The 26,106-nt window shown below is 43.8% G+C and overlaps 1 protein-coding gene and 1 pseudogene across 12 annotated transcripts in view; both read left to right on the top strand.

Annotated features, from left to right (window-relative positions):
• The window catches only part of LOC148021915 (uncharacterized), a 198,220-nt gene extending 177,480 nt beyond the window's left edge, over positions 1-20,740 (top strand). For all 12 annotated transcript variants that reach the window (XM_087697437.1, XM_087697436.1, XM_087697435.1 and 9 more), the window contains 4 exons: positions 18,317-18,433; positions 18,570-18,802; positions 18,950-19,698; positions 19,787-20,740. In XM_087697437.1, the coding sequence (XP_087553563.1) occupies positions 18,317-18,433; positions 18,570-18,802; positions 18,950-19,698; positions 19,787-19,953 (1,266 nt within the window). In that variant the 3' untranslated portion in view covers positions 19,954-20,740. The remainder of the gene's footprint in view (positions 1-18,316; positions 18,434-18,569; positions 18,803-18,949; positions 19,699-19,786) is intronic.
• Positions 1,412-5,670, top strand: LOC148021916 (uncharacterized; annotated as a pseudogene).
• Positions 20,741-26,106: the final 5,366 nt, after the last annotated feature.

Raw genomic sequence — 26,106 nt, 5'->3', positions numbered from 1 at the left:
ACTTACTGATTAGAGTGCCTTGTATAGTCAATAGCCATTTGCACATTTAAGATATTATACAGAATGTTTCAGCCCTTAATGAAACCATATTGAAGAGGATGCACAATGGCCGGAAGATGCTTGTGGAGCCGATTCACCATCACTTTGGAAAAGATTTTATACATCGAACCCATCAAAGAAATTGGTCTCCAATGTTTCAACATTGACGGCGAAGGGACTTTTGGAAGTAGTTTGATAAGATATTCTTTTCACGAGGAAGGCATGAACCCTGTTTCCCAAACCTGCTGAAACATAGTCGTTAATGGTTTCACCAGTTGGGTAGCAGGAATCTCAAAGAATTCATTGGTGAGACCATCCCAACCAGGACTTTTATCCTTGGGCAGGTGTAATAGAACATCCATAATCTCCGCCTCATAAATATCTGTCTCTAAAGTAGTTTGCATATCAAGTGGAACCTGATTGCGGACCAAATCATAGAAAACTGAATGTGCATGAGTAACTTGGTCAGAAGGTGAAGGAGAAGAACCAAGAAGGTCTAGAAAATAATTCTTGCCCATATTCACAATAGTCTGGGGATCAATGACCATTCGACCTTCTGGATCCTGGAGTCTAGTTATATTTTCTCGAGCAGGAGATGCATGTAGAGCTTGAAAGAACTTATGAGTCTGACAAGCACTGTCTTGCAAATTCTCAGTCAAATTTTGCAATTTGTTCTGCTGATAAGATTTCAACAGAAACTCTTTAATAAGATCAGTCAAATGCATCACCAATGACAGCAGAAATACATCATCTGGAGTGTTCCCCAGCAGAGAACGAACCAAAGGCAGTAAGTCCTCCGCTGCTTGCCGACGCCGCCGACAAAGAGAGGCATGATGGATCCCATACTGTCGAGCAACCCAGTGCACATTAGAGAGCAGTCGTTCAAAAAAAGCATTGCCCTCAGAGGCGAAGTCCAATAACTCCCTAAACTCTCTCTCTCTCTCTCTCTCTCTGGCGTGACGTGACGGGGAGCTGGCGTGATGGGCGTGACGTGGCGGGAGTGACGCTGACGAGACGGGTGCGACGGGATCGTGAGCTACGTGACGCTGGTGTGACGGGCACGACGGACGGATGCTGATGCAACAGGCGTGAGGAGCAGGATACAGACAAGACAGACGTGACACCAGCACACGTATCTGGCAGCACGTGTACTTTGACGAATGCACTGTGACGAACGGACTGTAGCAGCAGTGACGAATGTACTGTGGCAGCAGTGATGAATGAGCACTAAATGAACAGTGAGAGGATATACCTGCAGTAAACAGTGGTGGGCCTTGTGAGCAGTATCTGCAGAGATATGCAAGGATTGATGGGACAGTTTTGGGTCGTGATTATGACTGTATAAGAAATCTGTAGACTCTCTCAGACTGACATGAATGCAGACCTGTGTGAATGTACTGAGATTGCAGATGTACTCAGACTGATATGAACGTTGCATGCTATGTAGACTGGAGACCTGCGTGATTTCAGACTGACGCACATTAACATTTCATGCTACAATGATAGTTTATGTGAGATTTATAGTTCTATGCTACATTGACAGTGCATGCTATAGTCATATCTTATGATGCAGTCACATTGAGAGTTTATGATATACTGACAGGTTCATGCTATAGTGATAGTTTATGTTACTGGTTTACTACTCTACTTAGACTGTAAACAGTTTTATGCTATAGCACATACTATAATCATGATGGAAGAAACTGACAATGAAGGAATCACAAAACCAACCATGGAGACAATGTTTTATACACCGCCAAAGAACACGAGATACAAAACCTATGGGCGTAAAACCCGAGATTGGAATGTCTCTCCAGGATCGAGTAGATATGGGAAGACATCCCACAAAATTAATGAAACACTATATGAGGAGATATTGACCATACTCCGTGCTGAAATACGTACCATGAGGAAGGAAATGGAAAAGGATATACAAGAGCGGGTTTGAGCTGAAATGATGGAAGAACTAAAAAAGGAGATGCAACAAACATTGGATGCACACATGGTAGAGAAAGACTCAATGATCTCTAATCTACAAGAACTAGAGGAATGCAAAAAGAAACTGGTCGCACAAAAGGAACCACAAACCACACCGGAACTACAAAAAGAAATGGATGTTTTGAAAAAAGGATATGCACACCTATGCAAGTGTGGTGGAAGGCACCCAAAAGAAAATGGAGAATGTTGAGAATACCATCAAAGAAAATGCAGAATGGATAGATGTGGCAAAAAAGAATAAAGGAATGCATGGCAACAAAGTGGAAGTTATGAATGCCACCTTGGAAGAAGAGGCAAAAAGACGGGCACGCGCACTCCAGGTAAGAGTGGTTGGACTAGATGAGAAAAGCTTCCCAATTGAAGATGCTACAGCTCTTGCCACCAAAATTGGGGCTATAGATGTACCCATCATTGGGGCTTGGCGAGTCGGGAAAGCTGACACAAAAACAAAAGTCCTCATCTTGAAGTTTGGAGACTTGGAAAAGAAGAGAGCCTTCCTCTCCAAGAGGATCGCTCTCAAAGGAGAAAAGATCTACCTAGATGAAGACCTCACCCCAGCCCAGTTAGCCCACAGGAGGGAAAATATGCCACGTGTTCTAGAGGCACGGAAAGCAGGTAAATGGGTTGTATACAGAGATGGAAGAGTCATCATCACAGAGAAAAGGACGGCATGACGGTGCGCATCCTATGTAATCCTGAAGTTCACACTGTGGAATTGGAATGGCTCCCTTAAGATAGGTGCAGGTTATTTTGAGGATACTTTCAAAGGGATAGACATTGCTATGTATACTGAGACACATCAATGTAAAGATAGCCGTCTACCTGATGTATATGGATATAGATGGGAAAGTGTATATCGCCCTCAGCCTAGGCGGCCTGGAGGGACGAGGGGATCAGGAGGTGTGGCAATTCTATTTAGAGAAGAGCTCCGAGATACAGTCCAAGTGGTACATAGAGATGTAGAGGCAAGATACATGTGGATCAGGTTACGTAGAAGCAGAACTCGAGATATGTATATTGCCATATGCTACTTTCCCCTGCATACTCTAAGTTTGCCCCTAAAGAGGCATCCCCGTATACACCACTATATGAGGACATAATGAGATAAATGAGAATTGGGGATGTTCTACTAGCAGGAGACTTTAATGCACGCACAGGAAACAACCAATGTGCTTTCTTTGACACTAGTGATGAGATGTTCATAGATATTGCATTAGATGAAGTGGGATTAGTTAGATCAGCCCAAGATAGAGAGAGAACAAAATATGGAACACACCTACTGGCATTGGGAAGTGCACATGGTTTGGCCATCCTTAACGGGCTACCACAGTGGACAAGATCTAATGGCTTCACATGTTGGAATAACAAGAAAGGGTCAAGCACAGTGGACTATTTGATTGGATCACCCAACTTGCTACCTGACATAAAAAGCTTTGAAATCTTAGACAGACCAATTGGATTAGTAGCAGACCATGCTATTCTAGCTTTCACAATGGAATATGGGCATATACACGAAGCACAGCCACACATACCAAAATTTCCACGCTATGATTTTGTGGAAGCGACCTCATACATATACAGCACTACTGTGCGAGATGCATTGAGAGAGCTAGACACATAGGCCTCTTTGGATGAGTTTACAGGACAGTTGGCTGAGATAATGCACACTTCAGCAGTATACGCTTTCCCACACACTACACCGTCAGATAAACCTCCACGAGGTAATGCCCCACAGAATGGCTGGTATGAGGATGAGTGCAAAGAGACACGAGCACATTTTCAGCGAGAGATGGCACTTGGCATATGTACACATAAGCATGTTCGAACACTCTTCAGACAGTTGGTACGCAAAAAGAAGCGGAATACGTGAGCAGACTAGAAACAAAAATGTATTCCATGTTCTTGGGGTAGGACAGCAAGAGAGCATGGAAAAAGATGCACGAGAACCAGCCACCCCTACAAATTACTAGACCGGATGATTGGCATGGGTATGCTTGCACACTCTATGATATTCCTGGCCAAGAGCCTATGCCACTCCCCTCAACCTCAAGACCAGCAAATTGCAGATTTTTCACAGAAAACAAAGTGAGGAATGCCATATGGAAACTGAAAAATGAAAGAGCCCAAGATCATGATGGTTTAGTGGCTGAACACTTCACGCATGCCTGTGATATTTTGGCACCAATGTTGGCTCACATCTTTAATAGGGCAGTTTGTGAGGGATTTACAACCTGTTGGTCAAACCATATTATTGTGCCGCTCTTTAAGAGTGGAGATCCCGCGCTACCTAGTGACTACCGAACTATCATGATTGGACACGTGCTGGCCAAGTTATATGGCTCAATCGTGGAACAAGCATTGAGTGCATGGGCCGAGATGCATGGCCTGAGATCAAAAGGTCAGGCTGGCTTCAGGAGGGGATATACAACTCTAGACCATATCTTTACATTGAGGGCAATCATCGAAGAAGGCAAGGCATTCAAGAAAAAGATCTATTGTTGTTTTGTGGACTTTCGCAAGGCCTTTGACACAGTGCCACGTGCTAGACTCATGAGAAGAATGCAAAACATTGATGTGCCCGTAGAGATACAGTGGAGTATCTATGCCTTGTATGAGACAGTGACGGGTAGAGTATGAACACCTGAGGGCATCTCAGATACAGTGAATAGCACCATTGGGGTGAAACAAGGCTGTCCACTTTCACCGACACTATTTGGGCTGTATATAGATGAAATTTTAGAATATGTGGATAGGATTGGTGGGGCCGGAGCCAGCCTAGCTAGAGTGCTAATACCATTACTGCTTTATACCGATGAAATTGTACTTATATTTGACTCACCTGAGGGACTAAATAGACACTTGGATGCATTATCAGCTTTTTGCAGAGATAGAGATCTTAAGGTGAACCTTGGGAAAACTAAAGTTATGGTATTTAACACTTCAGCTGCTTGGGTGACAAGAGTTGAGCACTAGTTTACTTTTGATGGAGAGCCAGTGGAGATGGTTAGACAATATGTCTATTTGGGGGTCACATTGAAGGGACCACAGTTCTCTTGGAGAGAGACATCAGAGGCTCGTTTGGCAAAAGCATATGTAGCCTTAGGGGCATTGGAGAGGCAATGTGCTCACATACAATTTCATGAGCCGCGCACCAAACTGTGGCTTTTTGACACCCTCGTTACATCCACACTCCTATATGGAGCAGCTATTTGGGGCCCGAGTCTCTTTCACACGAGGAGAGAGCCTTTGGGAGACCAGGATGGACCAGAGAAGGAATACTATGACGGATGGGAGCATATGGAAAGACCATTGGTCATGATAATCTCACGTATGATACGAGCGAAGAGCTCGACTCCACATGAGATTATCAGAGCTGAGTTGGGAGCATCACCCATGGTGGCTGAGGCCTTGGTCCAGGTAGAGACTTTCATACATAGAGTATGGGAGCTCCCCCAAGATAGATACCCATGGCTAGCCCTAACCTCTTCTAGACAACTAGCAGCAGACGGTGACAGACACTGTTGGTATGCTCAGATGAGTACATGGATGAGTCTACATGGGCTGCAGATTGACAGACTATCCGCCTTTGACTATAGCCTGGATTGCCCTACACTTGACCTAAGCCGAGATTAGAGCTAAACCATGTAATTAGAGCAGACATACTGAAGTTAGATACGGAGAAGACCTGGATCCGATCCCCCTCCCCCCATGGCACGAGGATGGCACACTACCAGACCCACTTCCTTTAGGTATCTGAGGATGGTTTCATCACCCGACCCAATTACATGGACACACAGCTGCCTCATGGACTACACACAGTTATTGGTCAGATCCGCACCTCATCGCACCACCTGAGGATTGAGACAGGCAGATGGGAGGGTATACAAACAGAAGAACGCATATGCCCACTATGCGACAGAGAGCCAGAGACAGAGGAACACTACATCTGCCGATGCACTGTATATTATGACATACGAGGTAGATACCACTATCTATTTCGAGAGGGTTTTGGACCCCTGAGACGGATCATGCAGTTTGAGGATCAGAGATGCTTGGGATTCTTCCTCTTGGAGCTCCAGAGGCGCAGAGCAACAATTCTACGGAGTAGGAGGCCCCCACAGCTCGGCTCACATAGACAGAGAGCAGTCACTGACTTTTTCACTGATGCACGACAGAGTATGGCAGATACCACTACTACTGCCACACAGCCTATAGGGGTACATCATCTTTGGACCTCATCTTCTGTAGGTGTCCCTTTGGATAGAGCAGTGGCACTTAGCTAGTCTAGGCGCCCACATCCACCCGGACGAAGGCCTAGACATCCACACCACAGACAAATTAAAGCCATCATTGAGCGCCACAGGATACAGATGCCGAGATGCCTTAGCCATGCAGAGATACACCTCCTTAGAGAACAGACATATCATTGATGGAGAGTTTTCCTTTCTCTACTCTCACTTTCAAATCATTGACATGTTTCCCTTTTATAGGACACTATTTCATTTTTTTTGTCTTATAGGCATGTTTTTTCATCTCTTTCTCGTTCCAGATGAGAAACATGCCATCATTGTATGTATTGCTTTGGTCTCATAGGCCACATTGGCCTTTTAGAGACGTTAATATACTCTGTGTGTGTGTGTGTGTGTGTGTGTGTGTGTGAAGCCTTGACTGCCCTACTTTGAGCCTCAGCCGTGCAGAGCTGAATAATGTGAGAGTAAACATCACTAAAGTGGAGACAGAAAGGACTTGGTCCAAGTCCCCTTTCCCATTAGGCACGAAAATGGCACAATACCAATGTCATTTCTTGCAGCTTTCTCATGACGGTTTCATATTGAGTCCGAGATACATGGATGCTCAACTTTCCCACGGACTCCGAGTTGCTATTGGTGAGATTCACACCTCATCGCATCAACTAATGATTTAAGACAAGTCGATGGAGCCATATTGCAGCCAATGAGAGGATGTGCCAGCTTTGTGGATGGGAGCTAGAAATGAAGGAGCACTACATTTGTAGATGTATTGTATACTATGATATCCGAGGCCGCTATCATTGTCTCTTTAAGGAGGGCTTTGGACCACTAAGACGGGTGATAGACTATGAGGATTAAAGATGTTTGGGCCTTTTCTTATTGGTGCTCTAGCCACGCAGAGCATTATTATTATGGGATAGGAGGCGACCCTAGTGTCATCCACCCCTCCAGAGAGTAGTTCCAGACTATTTTAGCTTCAACGTAGTTGAACCCCGAACTGCTACCATCCCAAACACCACATCTCCTACTGATAGGCGTTGTTGAGATACAACATCAGGTGGTATCACAGTTGACAGAGGTACCACGCTACGTAGAGCATGACACCCTAGAGTACCTACTCGGCAACATAGGCGTGCGCATATGCGTCACATTTGCATCACGATTGCTTATTACAGAGGCAGATTGGCGTGGTGACTCAGTCGGATGTAGTTTGTTGAGTCTTGGTGGATTCCATAGACTTAGGGGGAGATACTCCACTCCTTTTTATCTTTTTAAAGTTTTTCCAACTTTTTCAGTTTCCACACTTCTCATTCCAATCTACTATGTAGACCTACACATAAATTTTATCTCCTCTTCTCTGATGAGAGATGATGATACCAGTTGTATTGGTTATGGTCTCATAGGCCACTCTGGCCTTTTAGAGAGGTTAATAGATCTTTCTTTCTTAAGCCTCTCCAGTTCTCTCTCTCTCTCTCTCTCTCTCTCTCTTTTTTCTTTTTTTTTTTCGTAAAAGGTAATTGTATTAATTACGAAAAAAATACAAGATTACTTGATTACAAGATACATGACAACAATGCAAGTCATCATGCGACGAGGTGCTAAGTACTACAAGTTACAATTTCATGGCAAGGATGCGGAGGAAATTGCCATATGCCAAGGACGGAAGTCCTCTGTAGAGAGCAAATCAGAACGATGGAGCAGAGCTAACTGCCAATACAAGAGGCCCTTAAGCCTCACAATATATCGCTGAACATTATGGGCTGAGTCAAACAGAAAAGCATTCCGAATGGTCCAGTTATGCCAACAGCCCCAGTATCGAAGAAAGTGATACATGAGCTTCATATGTGGCTGTGTGGGAGAAGGGTATTTGTGCTGGCCCAAAACCCAATCAAAGGGGCGCAGTGTGATACCAACTACCCCTCGCCACACGGCCGACAAAAATAACCAGACCTTCTTAGCAACGGGGCAGGAAATAAATCGGTGGCGAGCGGTTTCCATAGAATTGGTGCAAAAGAAACAGGTGCCATTGGAGATTCGTCGCTTGGAAAGAGCCGAAGCAAGCGGAAGACCCCCAATGATCACTCTCCAAAGAAAGACTTTATATTTAAAGGGTGTCTTGTTAACCCAGCCCTCCATCACAGTGACCCTCCACCAGGAGCGGGATTTACGCAATCCCCATAAAGCATTCGCTTTAGTAACCAGCCATTGATTATCTTTAATCAGGAGATGATACACTTGATTAGCAGAAGCTTTGCTCAAGGGCAGCCGGCCTTGTAGGTCCCAATCCTGCCAGGGATGATCCAAAGGAAGAGCAGGAAAGGGTTGTCTGTTCTGGAGCACCGTCACGAGCTGTTCCCATAAAGGCCTATATCCACGAGGGATCTGGAAAATCCTCCTAGCAGTATGAAAGGAGATAAGCACATTGCGACTGGCAAGGGTGGCATCCGCAACTGAAGACAAGCCCAACTGTGCCATCCGGTTGAATTGTGGTCTAAGCTCATGTTTGCCTTCCCACTGACGCCTGGCCAAAGAGACCCCAAACATCCAATGCTTTTCGAAGGTTATCCTTGTCCGCACGCAAAATCATAAAAGTATCATCTGCCAGGGATTGGCTAATGAAATGTTGCCCTGTAGGAAGCGACAGTCCGGCCAACTGGGAAGAGGCGGCCATATGTGATAACATGGAAAGAACTGGATGTGTCGCAAGGGCAAAGAATAAAGGGCTCAAAGGGCACCCCTGTCTGACAGAACGGGCAAGGACAAATGGCTCAGTAACACCTCCGTTCAGCATGACTCGCGAAGACGCCGCAGCACTAATGGTGTAGATCAGACGAGACATCCGAGCACCAAAGCCCATAGCAGACATAAGGTCAGCAACAAAAGACCAATCCAGATAGTCAAAAGCCTTTTCCAGGTCCAGTTGAATCAATACCACCTCCTGATTAGAATGCCGGGCATAATCAATGGCCGATTGGGCATTCAAAACATTGTGTAGAATATTTCGGCCCTTAATGAAACCGTACTGGAGAGGGTGCACAAGGGCAGGGAGATGCTTATGGAGCCGATTCGCCATTACTTTGGAAAAGATTTTGTACATGGAACCCATCAAAGAAATGGGGCGCCAGTGTGTCAACTTAGATGGCGAAGGAACTTTTGGAAGTAGTTTAATAAGTCCTTGTTTCCATGAGGGAGGCATGATCCCCGTTTCCCACACCTGTTGAAACAGAGCCTGCAATGGTTTCGCCAGTTGGGTAGCGAAAGCTTCAAAGAACTCATTGGTGAGACCATCCCAACCTGGACTTTTATCTTTGGGCAAGTGTAACAAGACATCCATAACCTCTGCTTCACCAATATCTGACTCCAGAGTAGCTTGCATGTCCTGGGGTAACTGATTGCGGACCTGGTTATAAAAGACCGAATGGGCCCGAGTAATTTGGGCTGAAGGAGGAGAAGCGGAACCGAGAAGGTCACGGAAATAATTCCTGCACATATGCACAATAGTCTGTGGATCCAGTGTAAGGTGGCCTTGTGCATCCTCGAGTCTGGTCAAATTCTCTCGAGTAGGAGAGGCACGGAGGGCTCGAAAGAACTTGTGGGTCTGACATGCACTATCTTGCATAGTCTCTGTTAGATGTTGCAATTTGGCCTGCTGATACGATTTTAACTGGAATTCTTTAACAAGATCGGCAACCCGCAGGGCCAGTGCAAGCAGAAATGCATCATCCGGAGTGTCCATCAGCAGAGAGCGAACCAAAAGCAGCAGGTCCTCCGCTGCCTGTCGACGGCGCCGACAAAGAGAGGCATGATAGATCCCATATTGCCGAGCAACCCGTTGCACATTAGAGAGCAATCGGTCAAATGAGGCAGTGCCCTGAGAGGAAAAGTCCAAGGAGAATCTATCAAGCATTTGCTGCATATAGCCCTGAAAAATTGTATGCTTTAAGTAGGAGGAGTTGAAACGCAAAGGGAGTCTCTCCAGAAATTGCTTGAAGGGGGCAATGGGTTGTGCAAGCAACTCGAACTGCAGAGGGAAATGGTCCGACAAGACATATTGCTGCAACACTTTTATTTCAAGCATCTAGGCAGAAAATCATCATTCTGCATGATATATATGCGGTCCAACCGCGACCATGTTGTGGCATACTGGGCCGAATGGAAAGTAAAGCCTGGAGAAGACGGGTGTAGCCAGGACCAAAGATCTTGCTTAAGAATAGCAAGAGCCAAGTCGTGCCACATACGACTTTCTGGCGCATCCATGACCGAGTGCTCCGATGTCGACTGGGAAGAATTAACACACATATTGAAATCCCCCATGAAGAAGCCGCGTCTGCCAAGTGACAAGGAAGTCTGCAAAGTCTGCCAAAGCTCTCGGCGAGATAACGAATCATTCGGAGCATAGAGGCCAAGTAACCATAGGATTTCCCCTTCAAATAAGATTTCGACCACCAAAAAGCGGCCATGAACATCATTTTTAATAAGAACCGGCTGATATTTGGCATGTACAATCATGAGCACACCCGAATAATGCATGGCCTGTGTTCCTGCATAGAACAAACGAAAGCCATGGCAATCCACAACTTTACCGGCGTCACTGTGACTCTTGTGCTCAACAGCACACAGGACATCCCACTGATTCTCATACAAAGCCGTCCACATGGCATGTTGCTTGTGGCGAGAACAAATTCCTCGCACATTCCACGTGGCTATTTTCATGTGTATACAAAACACAATCAGGTACGAGGCACAGCTTGCCTCGATTTGACTTTGTCGGCGAGAATGTCCAAGACTCCCTCATCCAAGAAATCTGCCAACACCGCAAAAGAGTTCTGAGGACCAGATTTGGAAGTTGAGGGCATATCGGCTTGCTTGGGGTTGGAACGTGGGTAACGACGGTCCCACGGAGTAATGACGTTGCCTCTGGTATCAAAAGCCAGCTGTGCAGGTGGACCCTTGAGACGATCCGAATACATTTTCCTGGCGGGCTGGGGGCGGGGAGCTGAAGAAACCATAGCAGGAGCAGAGCGCTCTGACGACATCATTTCCTTCCTGCGCATATATGTTCGCATGGAATCGTGTGAGGTAGAAGGCCCAGTACTCTCCATGCCAGCACCAATCCTGTTGCCTTTTTTGGCGCATACTTCAACCCAATCAGTAGCACGGGAATCCAGACCCGAAACCTGTTGTTTACCTTTGGCTAGAACTTGGGGCGGGTGGGTAGGATCCAGCGGCTGAGCATCACACACCATATCTTCCATGGGCGGAGCAACATGAGCTGTATCTGAAACGTGTTGTTGCTCGGGGCATTCAGCCATAAAGTGTCCCAACTGTCCATAGGAAAAGCAATGGCCAGCAAAATTGCCCCATTTCAAACGAAAGTGTAACGGATGCATGCCGGAGCAATTGAGGCGTAACCATGCAGGCCGTTTCCGTGCAGTATCCCATAACATGCACAAGCGGTTGCGATTCACAGCCCTGAGACTGGGAGGGACCAGAACCGTGCCCACAGCAGCCATAGCATCCTTTAATAGCGGCCAATAAACAGCCGGACAATTTTCCACTTCTACCCACACAGGGCATTCATGTTGCAGGAGGCGCTGGAAATCTGCCATCGGGCGCCATGGAACCACATGAACCAAGCGACGATCAAAAAACAAAGGCAGTTTAGACAGAAGAGCAGCACGGTGTGTCTCTGTTTTCAAGAGGACCTCAAAAAAACCCCGGGATCCAACAAAAATCTCTTCAACACATTCCCCTTGTAGCAGACTCTGCAGCCATTGGCGAATACAGGAAAGCAGCGGGATGCGACCGGTGAAGAAGAGTATCACCGCGCAATCATAAAATACCGAAAAGGAGCGTAGGACAGTTTTTGGCTCGACGGTAGCTTCCAGAACATCGTCTGGAGCAGAGGCAGAGAAGGCTTCCTGGTTGTGTTGAACATATTCACCAAGCAGCGTGTTAGCAAATTCCAACAGATGCTCCCAGTCCACCTCCTGAGAGTCCACCGGATCCGAAGCAACCTGCGCATAGGAACGATCGGGAGTAACGCCTATCTCTTCCGGGGTGTGCTTGGTACGTTTGCCCGCAAGCTGGATGTCAGGACCCGGGGGCAATTCTTCAGTGCACGGAACCATATCCTCGGGTTCCTCAGCGTCAGAGTCCGGGCCAAGTGCTGCCACCGTTTGGTCTAGGAAATCCAGATCCAAACCAGCCATCGTGTATGACGAACTGATCTCACAGAAGGACTGACCGACACTCTCTCTCTCTCTCTCTCTCTCTCTTTCTGTGTACAGAGCAGAGGGCACGCGATTCCGGACGCTGCCTCTCTGACGAAGGTTAGGTTTAGGGTTTCACAAGAGCTGGGAAACAGGGCGTCTGGACAGCTCCGGGAGCAGGCGCGACAGTCAGCAACAGACGTCGATGCAGCCCTCGACGATGGTGGACAGATGCGACTTGTAAAGGGGCTGAAATCTGGCAAGGCGTACCTCTGCAAGATGTGCGGGCGGAGCTGGGGCAGGGGGAGGCACACGGGCGAGGTGTTTTCGGTGGGGCCTTCAGGCAACAGCGGCGGGGCCTGCAGGCGACGGCGGCGGCGGCAGGGCCTGCAGGCGCAGGCGACGGCGGCGGGGCCTGCAGGCGAGGGCGGCGGGGCCTGCAGGCGCGGGCGATGGCGAACAGGTCTCTCTGTCCTCCCTCTCTCTCTCTCTCTCTCTCTCTCTCTCTCTCTTTCTCTCTCTCTCTCTCTCTCTCTCTCTAGCCGCTCTCTTTCTCAACCTTCTGTCACTCAAGCCTATTCTTATTTATACGATCCTTCGTGTATGATGTATCCACTTCCATCTATGTACTTGTAACTTGTAGATAATAGTAGCGCATGTTGTACATGCACCATAAGGTTTTGGCATGTTATCCTTAAATATTCATCTTATATACTCTAATAACATTGCTATTTAAACTTTAAATATCTATTCTATAATTTTTAGTCCAAAATAATCAAAAATTTGGTACTAATATTGTACCATACCTTATAAAATCTTAAGTTACCATTTAGTACCGTATTTTATCACACTGTACCATATCGTACCTTTTATACCTATCAACTATGGGTGAGGTGGTCAGACTCTCTCTCCTTTTGGGGGAATAGTTGGTGGATCAAGCCTTGGCAGATCACACCTTTATGTTTCTTTAGGTTGATCCGGATAACATACAAAGAGCACTAGCCACAGGGACTTTTCACCCTTGCCTCGGGACTACATATTAATGCACCTAAGTTAGCCCTTATCAGTTGCACTAAGAGTTTATCTCTAGGCCTTGGGCTTGCAAGGTGAGGTAGTGCTTAAAGGTTCTATTTTCAAGCACTTGGGCTATCCTTTGGGACTGCAGGTTTCACCCAAAGCGCGAATAGATTGGATCTCCTTGGGCATTATGGATAAGTTTGTGTATTGGAAATCACGAGCTTGGCCTTTCCACATAAGATTAAAAATAGCTCAAACAATCATGATACCAATGATTTCATATTATCTTCCCTTGCTCCCTTGGCTGAAGTCTCATTTACAACAAATCACTCAACCCGTCCTGTTTTTGCTTTGGAAAAGACATTCTACTCAGATAGGTATCTCCTGAATCTCTTGGCACCATGTTTGCACTCCCAAAGAATGGGCGATGGGGCTGTTCTAGATTTGGAGAGACATATGATTGCTCTTCATTGGTCGTTGCTTGAGACCTTGTGTGAGAGTAGAAAACCTTGGTCCTTGATTGCCAAATTTCTCCTTTAGACTCAAGGTATCAAGCATGGGAACACCAGGATTTTTACCTCATGATGGCATGTGCTTAATGCCAAAGAGCCTATCCATCTGAAGTCTTCTATGGTGCCGAATCATTTGGTCCACTCTTGGAGATTAGTTATTGCTAAATCTTCTTGGCACCCACCTTTGAATTGGAAGGCAAATAACTCCATGAGAGAGAAAGTGCTAGTGGTTTTGAAGTTGCTCTACTAGCAAGGCAAAGAGGAACAAAGACCGATGTTAAGTAGGATGGCATGTGTGGGACTTGTCATTACTGATGCTCTCCTACTTGTTAGTGGGGCTGTTATGTCCTTTAGGTTGGCCTGATACTACTTTCATGTCCCCTGAGGCTAGTGCAATTTGTAGAATGACATCTCCATCTCTTTACAAGCAATGTAACCTCTCCCTTCTTTGGACCAGGGGGCCCCTTGGCAAGAATGGTTGATTATAGGTAGGCTCCTTTTGGGCTGTGCTTCCGCAAGTCAAATATATCATTTGCTTATCTATGATAAGGACTGGCTTGTCTAGAAAGGCAATACCACCTGGGGTCTCTAGAAAGGCCAAGCATGTGGTGGAAATCTATGGTGATGGCCAACTGGCTTAATAAAACACCTTTCCAATCCAAGATTTTCATTTGCTGAATGTTGATTGGTGTGCTTCTCCTTGCTTCAACACTCTCCAAACGAAGAATTTCCAATGGTTCCTACTTTTTTTGTATTACGTCAGTTGAAACCCCCTGCCATCGATTCCTTACTTGCCCGGTTACGAGGAATGTATACTCACTACTATCGGCCATTTAGTTACGAGTGGTTGGGCTACCAATGCTTCCAAAGGATTGGATCTTTCGACATCCCAAGTTTGTGGACCCCATGCACACAAATATGAAAGTTCTCTTTTGTTTCTTATGTTATGGGAGTACTAGACTAAGCTCGAGAGACTAGACTAGATGCAAGATTTGTTACAAGAATTCTGATTACAAGATAATCCCACGTAGGGACACAAGATACAATGATAACTTAACAAGATACGGAAAATCCCAGAACCCAGGACTGTAGGTGTAGACAACAGGACTCGATAGGATATGAAGGATCCCACAACCCAGGACCATAGGTATGGATACAAGATATCAAAATTCCAAGATCTCCCTCAACGGGGATAAACAAGATACAAGGCAGTACTAGACAAGATCTTGTACTATGAGGTTACAAGGTGACAAGATAACAAGAATATAATGGAAGACAAGACAAGATTAGATATCATGACTAGATAAGAACTAGAATTGGAACTCGAAGTTACTTACTTGGAGGTCTCGACTCCTTAAGCTCCCAAGATTGGCATTGGCAAGATTGAGGAGCTGTATGGCGAGCCCCTCCTTTTATAGGTGTTGGACGGCCTAAAGATCTTCTAGAATGTTTCATGATGACATCATCAATGATGCAGGCGATGACATGTGATATCTTCTAGAAGGTTCTTATGATGACGTGGCAAGGGTGTGTTCTCATGTTTGGCTCGAGGATGTCCTGTTAAGGGGCGTTCGCATGGAGTGTGGATTCATATGGCATGAGCAAGAATTAATCCATACACTTGATCATGGCATGTCCGTGCCATCTTGTGCTTCTTGGGTTGTTGCTTATATGGACCATGAGGAATACATTCATCTTTGATGCTTCATTAGGTGTACAGAGTCATATAGCCCGCTTGAAAGGGCTTCTTCATTGGCAGCTAGACTTGATTGACTTAACAAATATTCTCCTTAGACAAGATCTACTTGCTTGGCACACTACAGTTTCTTTTGCTCCCCTTTAATCATTATGCTTCCTTTGTACCTTCATTGTGATGTTTCTGATTTTATGAAAGATAGCCTAGAGCCATCATGTATCTATCAATAAGGTGAAGAGAACATCAAAATCAATAAGTGGCCTATGAAACAATGCTAAGAATAACTTTATGATGGACTATGCTAGAGTAGGACCATGTCTAGTGTCGTCCCATAAATAGAAAGAAAAGGGGACCCAAATCTGATAGAACTATATACAGAAAGACATGGTAGAGACTAGAGATTGCAGCTGATCTCAAGGTCTGCACATGATCTCAGCTATGATGAGGTCTCTGACTGCTCCACTGATATGCTTGTTGGTGAGTCTTTGGTGTCTCGTGATAATGGCTTTGATCCAATTGTGATGCAGTCCTCTCTAGTAGACGGGATCGTCCTGCTTGATGAAGTGAAATGGCTCTATCCAATGTGACTATATGGTATGGAATGGGGGGTGTCTAGCGGGGTGGTTTTGTCTCTGCAAGGCTAGTAGTGTCAGTGGGTCAGATTTGTGAAAAACACTTGTCATTGCTTTCTGTGTGGGTCCTTTTGGGTAAGCTGGCCTCCTATCTTGTAGTAGTGGATGTGCAGCACCTTTGGAGCTTTAGGAGGAAAAGACCTAGGCATCTCTGGTCCTTGTACTCCATGACACAACAAAGAGGTCCAAAGCTATACTAAACTGTACATTTGCATATGTGATGCTCCTTTGTCTCAGGCTCTCAGCCACAAAGCTGGCAAGTCCTATCCTTTGTTGGAGTATTTGTCCATCTACCTGTTTCCATCTGTAGCCTATGGGAGGAAGTACAAATCTGTCAGATAGCAGCCCATATTCTGTGGGAGAGATGGGTGTCCATGTATGCTGGCCGAATAGTGAATCCATCATCAGAGAGACACAAGAAGTGACTCCGGTAGAACTCCATCCTTGATCCTAGAGGGACTGGTGGGTGGATCCATGTCCTCACTGTATTAATCCTCAAGATATCAGCTCTAATCACCTGGCGGCTGAGAGAAGTGTAGGGTAGTCACGGCTGTAGTCAAAACCTGCCAGTCTGCAGTGAAAATGCAGGCTGCTGATGGAAAACATGGGTTGTAGCAGTCCCCAGGTGACAGTGATACAGCAGGGCAGCAGCGGGGCAGGCTGGTGATGACCTCCAGGGGCTGGTGATGGCTTGTACAGCACCAGGTGGCAGCTAAACAAGACGGAAGCTCCAGGCAGCAAGATGACACCTCGTGTGGCAACATCTCCAGATGGCATGGCTGCCTGGAGAAGGCAGATGGCTGATGGCTCACGCAAGGGTGATGATAATGATCAGGGATGAGGATGGATGCCCACCACATGTCCTCTTATAGGGGATTTTTGGGCATTTGTCCTATTGAGAATAAAATAATGTGTTGTTCATGAATAGATCTTTTTTGGGCTGTTTTTTGTGGAGTAAAATTAGGCCAAAATGCATAATAATTTTGTGTTAATTCAGGAACTGTAGCTCAACATGGTGTGTCATTGATGGGAGAAACATTAAAGCTATTTGATCAGGTGCTATTTTGAAGATGTTTGGGCACCTTAGGCACTCCTGTAAACCACTGTATGTTGTTGCTTGCTTATCTACTTTTATGGTGCAGAAATATGATGATTAACTAAACCTGCATTTTCAGGACAAAGTGCAATTTGAGGCATTTTTGAAGAGGGAGACTGCATGGCCGCAATTAGGAAATGCTATGATGGGGGGGAGGAGATAGAGGGGAGAGGGAGGGATAGGTCATTTGGCTTAACTCCCTCAACATTATTGATTCTAGCATCTGGCACACGGCATGCCACAAAGCTGCACACGTGGCACCTTGTGAATGAGTGCAACAAACCGCATCAAGCAATCTATTTTTCTTGGTGTCATAGATGAGATTCATGCATTCCATATACTTCGTAAATGTTATCCTCTTGGTGTCTTTTTCAATGGCTTTCGCACCTCTGGTTACGACTAGTGTCTACATTGTTGAGTTTAGTCACTTTTGTTCCCTTGCCATACATAAAAGGGTTTCAGTCAAGTGCATCACTGTTCACATTGGGTTTCTACAGAAAATATTGGGTAGTAACCAAAACAAGCTTTTTTACTATCACTATCCTAGGCTTAGAGCTTCTCTAATAGATGCACTCCAAACTTTATGTAGTGACAGAACTTCTGTTTGAACTATAAAGTACTGTTATGTATTTATGGAGTTTTTCCCTTCTCAGATTCAAAACTACCCTATTTGTGTCTGTTATCTGGTACTTGAAAATGATGAAAATTCTTGTACTGCTGAACTTAGCAGCAACAGCTTGTCACCTTTAGATTATAAATTCACAACCCAATTTTTGGATAAAACCCTCGAAAAATTCCACCAATGTAATTCTTTACAATGACAAAAGCTAACTGCTAACCATAGTCAACACATTGTACTTGTAGGAAAATGCTACCACCTGGTTCAAGAAGAAACTGTGCTCTCGTTGCATTCATGACTGGAAGAAACTTTTGCCACAAAGTACGAAGCGTTATCGCAAAATTTTGGATCATCAATCACAGGTTAGTGAAAGCATCCTACAGGTTGAACTGATATCATTGCTCATATCGATGGGGATGTAAGAGGGAATGACTGCTCACTTGTACACAAGAAGACCATAGGGAATCCGAATGATGAGATTGATTTTGGGATTTACAGAAGCAAAATATAAGCAAGCTATTACAAAATGTGGAGTTTCTAAGGTCTCAAAACAGGCTGTTGCTGCGACACAAGTGCTTATTTCTGGATAGAATAACATGGAGACGTCTTCTTCGGAGGACAGGTATCAGGTCTATTGCTGTTGCCCAAGCACAGGCCTTTTACAAGGCATGTTTTCAAGAGCTGAAGCAATCTGTTCGCAAGGACCTGAGGAGGCTCAAGAAACAAGAGAGGTACTGTTAACAACTTTGGACCATTTTGATCCAAAACAAGGACCCAAGCATATCACTTTTTACATAATTCAATGTCAGTCTTTTGCAGTTCTTTTGGTCTGTTAATTGCTTATTCAAAACAAATGTCATTGTTCTTTGCTGTTTCAGTGCATTAAATAAACAGCCTTCACTTTGCCTTCAAACAGCCACCACATGTATGTCGAATGTGAAAGACAATGATTTCCCTTCTAAAGTTAATCCTGATGTGAGTACTGATACTCACTGTGAGGTCTCTGCCCCAGTGATGGCCAGCTCTTCCACACAGGAAGGATTATGCAAGTCGATGATGGTGATAACCTCCCCTGTTGATTGTTCAGAGTTGAAAATGAACAGCTCAGAAGGCCAAGTCTTCCCAAGGTTGGTCTCATATAAAAAGGAAAAGCAACGTTGCTCCAGCTCAAACAAAGAAACTAGAGAAACTTCTCTAGGAGGAAGGATTTTCAGAAGGTTCCGTCTACCACCACGACGGCCACCATATCTAATGGATGAAACAGATGTCCATGCTAAATTACAAAGAGCTAATGTTGCCGATACAGCCATGCAGAGAACAGATATGGTTTTGTGCCCAGGTGTTTTGGCCTCTAAAGTATTAAAGCAAACAAAGGAAGTCACGCCAGCATCAGTTGATGGCAATGTTAGCAAGACAAATTTGCTGACTGGCTTGCTATCATGTGCATCTAAAAGCCAAAATGGCAATGCAGCTGGGAGTACATTAAAGAGCTATTTGTATGAGCCAGATATAGTCACGGAAGAGCTGTTATGGACGGAGGGTCAACTAAGCAGTTTCAGCAATCTAAAAGGAGAGATAGAACAAAAGATTACAGAACTGTCTGCTCTGGACAACAAATATAAGTCAGGTTAGGAGTTTATTTATTGTTTTCTTGTCCTGTGTGGTCATTAGATACATTATAACAGTCAGGAGTGACTTTAGACTGACTTTTCCAGATGAGCAGTTTAAAGCAAATCACGTCGGGAACCTCGAGAATACAATGATGATATTGCAACAAAGGAGAGCATTTCTATTGCCTATTATCCAAAGCCTTGCAACTAGAGCTACAGAATTGCGTGAGCTTCGATCTAACAAGAGAAATCAAGCATTACACCTTGACTAATTAGGTCAGGTGTTCCATACAAGGATTGCCTTTGCACCTCGATTGATTGTAAGAGATTGAGGCTAACTATGTACTTTGTAGGGATTTTTTCATGATTACGTTGTGCCATGGCCAAATTCTGCTGATAGACTATGAATTTCTGGGGATAGATAATGCAAAGATTGTATTAGTCTCCTTGATATCTTTGAAGTTGGTAGATATAGTCGGAAAACCATCTAAAGCTCGAATGGCAAGGGGTACACCTTGCCCGTGAGCACAGGCTGCAGGAATCGTGGAAGGATACTCAGCTTGATGGTTTCTTGGTTAAGATGAGAGCAGCAGTGTCAGGTTGCCATAGCAAACAGTCATGCCCACTGTAAGGACACTGATTTGAGGCTTGCCTGGTGAAGACAAACAAACAACAATGCCCCCACTGTCAATGTGTTTGCATGCGGTCTTTCCACAACAAGCTAGTAGTTTGGTACAACAAGTTGGAGTGTTGAAATGAAACGGGCTTCGGTTATCCTTATTAGGAAGAAGGGCCATTGATCAGACAAACAGCCGCATGGAATCTGTCACTGCAAGATCAACAGACCATCAAGGATGCCCTGCGCCGTTCCTTGGCACTGAGCATTGGCATAGAAATTCAGTCGATTTTTATGGCATCAAGAGTCGGTCTATGTCACAAGATCAAGTAGGGTTTTGCTTCATAAGTTCTTCCACATAACCGCGTGTATCATCATTAAATTATACCTCCAAGAAGTGCTATAAGATTTTGTCTTCGCCTTTTCTTGATGGGAAAATAATTGATATTTCTATCACGAAAATATTTACAACTGCATCCTTGAAGATTTTGCCTTCCTGTTGATAAAATTATTACAGGCTGAAAATATCGATGTAGTTGCAGGCAAGCAAGGGTTCCCTTTTAACGTATCCTAACCTCTTCACCCTAAGTTGCAACACCCAAGGGTAAGGCACCGCGTAGTTACTACCGAGTTGCGTGGCCATTCAACCTTGGAATCCCTTCCAGCTGGTCTCCCATCATTAGCACACATGGATTTCTTGGCCATGAGTTGCAACTTAAATGTAGCTCATGGCTGAGATTTATATCAACTTCTTTGTGGATGGGTTGGGTTTTATGCAATACAATCTAAACTTTTAGGATAGGCAAGTTCAACACATGCAATCCTTATATACGCGTGCTTTTCTAGATCCCACACAACTAGACCTGAGGAACTATTGTAAAGATTTTCTATTTTCTAGTAAGTTGTGCGTAGGTGCACTACTATAAGGATAATGCTTTCCAATGATTACATCCATATTTGAAAGCTGCCATGCCTTCTTCCTAAAGCTGACTAGTTGGGCTACAATGTATGTTAGGTGAAGGGATATTGCTCTCACTTACTAACTATTGATAGTGAATTGGGACTAAAATGGTATAGAATGTTGAGGTTCCAAGATTGGTTTTTGACTAGAAAAATTAGTGATTGTTGAGCTCCTTGCAATTGTCATCCAATTGTGGGAATAAGGTAGTTATAGGCATGATATTTCAGATGTGTGTGTGTGTGTGAGAGAGAGAGAGAGAGAGAAAGATGGAAAGAAACATACATGCACATATAGAGTTGATAGACACATGCATAGTGAAAGATCACGATAAAAGTTGTGTGTGCACATGCACACACATGCATGCATTAGACAGAGAGAAATGGGAGGGGAGAGATGGAGTGAGTGAGGTAGAATGAGGAGAAAGAAGAGGTAGAGCAACAATGAGGTTCTAATGGTGATGGTAGTGTGGTTGTGTTGGTGGGGTGGCAAAGGTTGGAACGACTTAACTATGTGAAGCAAGAATGGAGGGTCGCCAAAAAAAGCCTCACCTCAAATATCCTTGCACACATTCATTCTTTATTTGTTGCTTGGTATTTGTAAGCTTGGTGTGAATCTTTTTAAAGATTGAGAGATTATTAATGGACAAAGGAAGAGTTATTGTTTCTTTATGGAACAAAAAAACTTTCGTTTCTGATACAAATATCACCTTGCCTTGGAATAAGCCACTCATAAAATTGTTGATCATATTGAAGAGATGCACAATCATCAAGAAGATGATGTGCAATGGTTAAGAATGAGACATAGATCATCACTTCTAAGGTCATGTCATTTTAGCTTAGTTGACTAACAATGCTCATAATAGCAAATCAAAGACAAATCAAAGAATATGCTAAAAATAAATTAGAAACATAGAGGAAGACATGCCACCAACTATGAGATATCATTCATATTTGAAAATCTCCATTATACATCCAGTCATGATCATGAAGAATTGCCAGAACATGAAAGACACCAATAATACCTCTTCAGGAGATCATGCTTGAAATCTACCTATATAACTACACTTTGTGAGGCATTTAACTTCATGAGGAATCTAAAGACTACTCACATATGAAAATACTAAGATGAAGGTAATGAACCATGCTAAGGGTAAAGATTATGCATCCAACACTTGGTACAGCTCGGTGGATGGCTAGAAGTGCCATGACTCAAACCTTTGCATGTCACGGTGTCAAATGCCTTATCAAAAGTAGACATTTAATGTGATAAATTATACTTTACTCACATCCAATAGGATACTCATATCTCCCTAATGTAGTTGCATAATCCCCTCAAAAGGTTGTCACATCAAGGCCTCCAAAATTTTTGAAACGAAAGCCTACTGCAAAACTTTATGATCGAGATAGCACTTGAGACATCCCGTACTGCAAAACTTTATGACCGAGATATCACTTGACACATCCCCCTTGCAATGGCAACCCATTGATCATACATAACTTTGACCAATGCAATCTTCATAAGACTTAAGACTTTCTGCATAAATATAGAACCTTCCAAATCCACTTCCAAGTTATTCAAACGTTGCTTTTCTACCTTCAACAAAGGCTCCAACCTTGCATAAAAAAGAATCCTTTCTACTTTGAGCCTAGCATTTTCTCGTGCAACCAAATCAATCTCATTTTGAAACTTATCTTGCATAGTGGCTATCCACTCCTTAAAAGAAAACGAAGATATCTTGCACATTTGAAGCATGTCACCATACTCATCAACTTGCCTTTTCAGTGCATCCTCCACTTTCATGCAACTATTTCACCTTATCGATTTCGACCATCATAGTATCCCTCTTTGCCTTCTCATAAGAAATTTGATGTTGCAATGTCTAGACCACATCTAATTTAACTACTCCACTTGCATTTATATCAAGCATAAACTTATGCAACCTGGTCATAATGCACCATGCCTCTTCAAGACTAGGAGGTGAAAATCTTTTTTCTTACTACAACAAATCTTTTTTCTTATAATGCATCATTTCTATCTTAACTTTAGAAAATCTCACCTTTTTTTGCATACTTATAATCACAACATCATCATGAGGCAAATCTTTTTTAGGATCATCACTAAGCCAACCTACAAAATCTAAAGGCATAGTGGAACCAAGAGCATCATCATGTGGTGCATCATGCAAAAAAAGCCCATATTTAATGGAGTAAGTGGCTTACATCCATGATTAGTCTCACTATCACAAGCAATGCACTAGAATGACCATGATTAGTCTCACTATCACAAGCAATGTACTAGAATGACCTAAATCCCTATCATACATATTGATAAGAATACCATAACAAGCAATGCACTAGAAGGACCTAAATCCTTATCATATATATCGATAAGAATACCTTCAACCATTTTTGACCTCTTGAACACATTAGGTTTTCTCTCTTTGTGTGCATCCCATACATATGATTGTATAATAAGAGATACCACCTACACACACACCACAAACACAAAGATGCCTGCAAAATAGTTAACAAGACATAGATAATATTGCCATTAAGGAACTACTCATACAAAATATCACAGACCACTCCTAAGCAAACAAACCACATCCTATGAAAAATTCCATATGACCTACACAGACATGCAACTGAAAGCTTCATGATATGCATATAATCAAGCACCCTGATCCTTATATTGGGCAGTAAAAATAAAGGGAACTAGAAACCATACCCTTGATAACACGAACGTGACCATCAAAAGATCAAAGATCAAGTAAACCATAACACCTTGACATCACGGTCTAAAGAACACAGCCACAAAGACTCATTGAAAGATTGTGTCACCCACAATCCTTTTAGTGCATTCATGAATTAAGTGATAAATGTGTAGTGGAGATGATTAAAGTTAAATGCCATCTTGATTTGGATCAATTATTAACAAGGAGTGAATTTTTATTAGGTGATAAATCTTAGAAAAGAAAATTGTGGCTCCTTGATTACCATAAAAAATTATTTAGTTTTACATAGTATATTAAGTGTCGGACTTTGAATCCAAGTATGATCTAAATGCAAAATTAGTTTTTACAACTTATGGGGTGTGTACTTTGTTTCCAGCACATGCATGAGTGTCAGCTGGTTGATTTTTTAAAAAATTAAATGATGTGTTTGTGTGTTTATTTTTTTATTTTTATAAAATGGATGTGCAAATTATGGGATTAAATGGTAGGGCTACCCATGTTGAAGGAGGCACAATGTGTTGAGATATCGAGCTCCACTCGTGATACGCCGGGGTGACCGTTGTGTACTTATGTCATCGACTTGTCAGTTGCAGATGCGGTTGGTACACCGCCCATGAATAATAGCTACATGATAGCTATCCTTATCTACTCTAGTTCGTGGCTCAGTTAGTATGCCACCTTAGTTAGTTGAGTTTGGTTTGAGACCCATATGTAGGGTTCTTCTATTTCCTTGTACGAGAGTTCTTTTGGCTTACACAACTAAGAAGAGGAAAATTGTTTTCAGCCTCCACCCTTGTGTGTATTCCCCCATTGTGCAAGCAAGAAAGCTACAAGTGAGACTCCTTTCTTCTCTCCCACAATCTTGACATGGTATCAGAGCCTTGTTCGTGGTAAGGAGCTCAAGAAAGCAAGCCAAGCTCGCGGTGTTCTGGTAAGAGGAGCAGTGTTGCTTTCATTTTCTGTTTTGGGAGCAGATCTCTGCAGGTAGCACAGCCGGAAATTGCAAGAGTGCAGTGTCTCAGGTTGAGACGCCCTTCGCGGTGAAGCAAGAGGACAGTATATGCTGCGAGCGAGGGCTTTAGCCCTCGGCGACCTTGTTTTTTTTTATTTGAGGCCATTTCGGGGCCTGTTTTGAAGGCGGAACTTTTCTGCACGCACTCAGGAGAAGGCCCAGTTTTATGCTGTGCAGCCACTGTTCTACAGGTCAGTGAAAAGTTACTGTAGAAATTGCATCGTATGCCTGTGCACAGAGACATTGGGAGTTACAGAATCATCCTTGTTGCCTGTTGATGCAAAATCGTCACTAGGAAGTGACTGTGTGGTCAAATACCACTTTCGTCAGTTTTGCAGATTTGCCCTTGTGAGGCTGAAGCTGTGTTCTCTGCAGTGACAGAATTCTTTGCAGCGTTCTGTAATGGCGTGTGATTCTCTTTCACAGATTGTCACTAAAAATCTTGACAAGAACAACTTCCAAGCATGGAAGTTTAGAATGACGAATTTCCTTATGGGAAAAGGATATTGGAAATTTGTTGCAGGAAATGAAGAATAACCAATTCTTCCTGATGTTCCCAATCAACAGCAAATGTAGGCATTCAAAGCATGGCATGAGAGAGCCAAAAAAGTTATGTACTGGCTGTCTATCAGTATTTCAGACTCTATGATTGTGCATATTCAGGATGCAAGTACGCAAAAGGAGGCATGGGATACTTTGTCAAAAATGTACAGCACAAATACTCAAGCCAAGAAAATGCAGCTCAAGCAAGAGTTGCATAATGTGCAAAGAGAAAATATGAGCATCAATGACTACCACATGAAGGTGAAGAAGATTGCAGATGCACTTGCTTCCATTGGGTCGCCAGTGGAAGATGATGATTTAGTTTCTGTGACCTTGAATGGTCTAGGAAAGGATTATGCACAGTTTCAGACATCCATTCGAGTTCGTGAAAGATTTCCTGATTTTGAGGAGTTGATTGCTCTTCTAATTTCTGAGGAGCAGAGAAATGGTGGTGCATCTTCTTCAGGAGGAACTTCAAAAGAAGCTGTCTTCTACTCAAATGCTGGAAGAGGTAGCGGCAGAGGTAGAGGAGGCCGATTTGGAGGCCGTGGTAGAAATC

The sequence above is a fragment of the Lygodium microphyllum genome, chromosome 17, assembly GCF_053477565.2.
Source record: "Lygodium microphyllum isolate KBCC chromosome 17, Lygodium_microphyllum_v1.1.10, whole genome shotgun sequence".
NCBI classification, from domain to species: Eukaryota; Viridiplantae; Streptophyta; class Polypodiopsida; order Schizaeales; family Lygodiaceae; genus Lygodium; species Lygodium microphyllum.
This window is presented reverse-complemented; position numbering and strand designations above follow the sequence as displayed.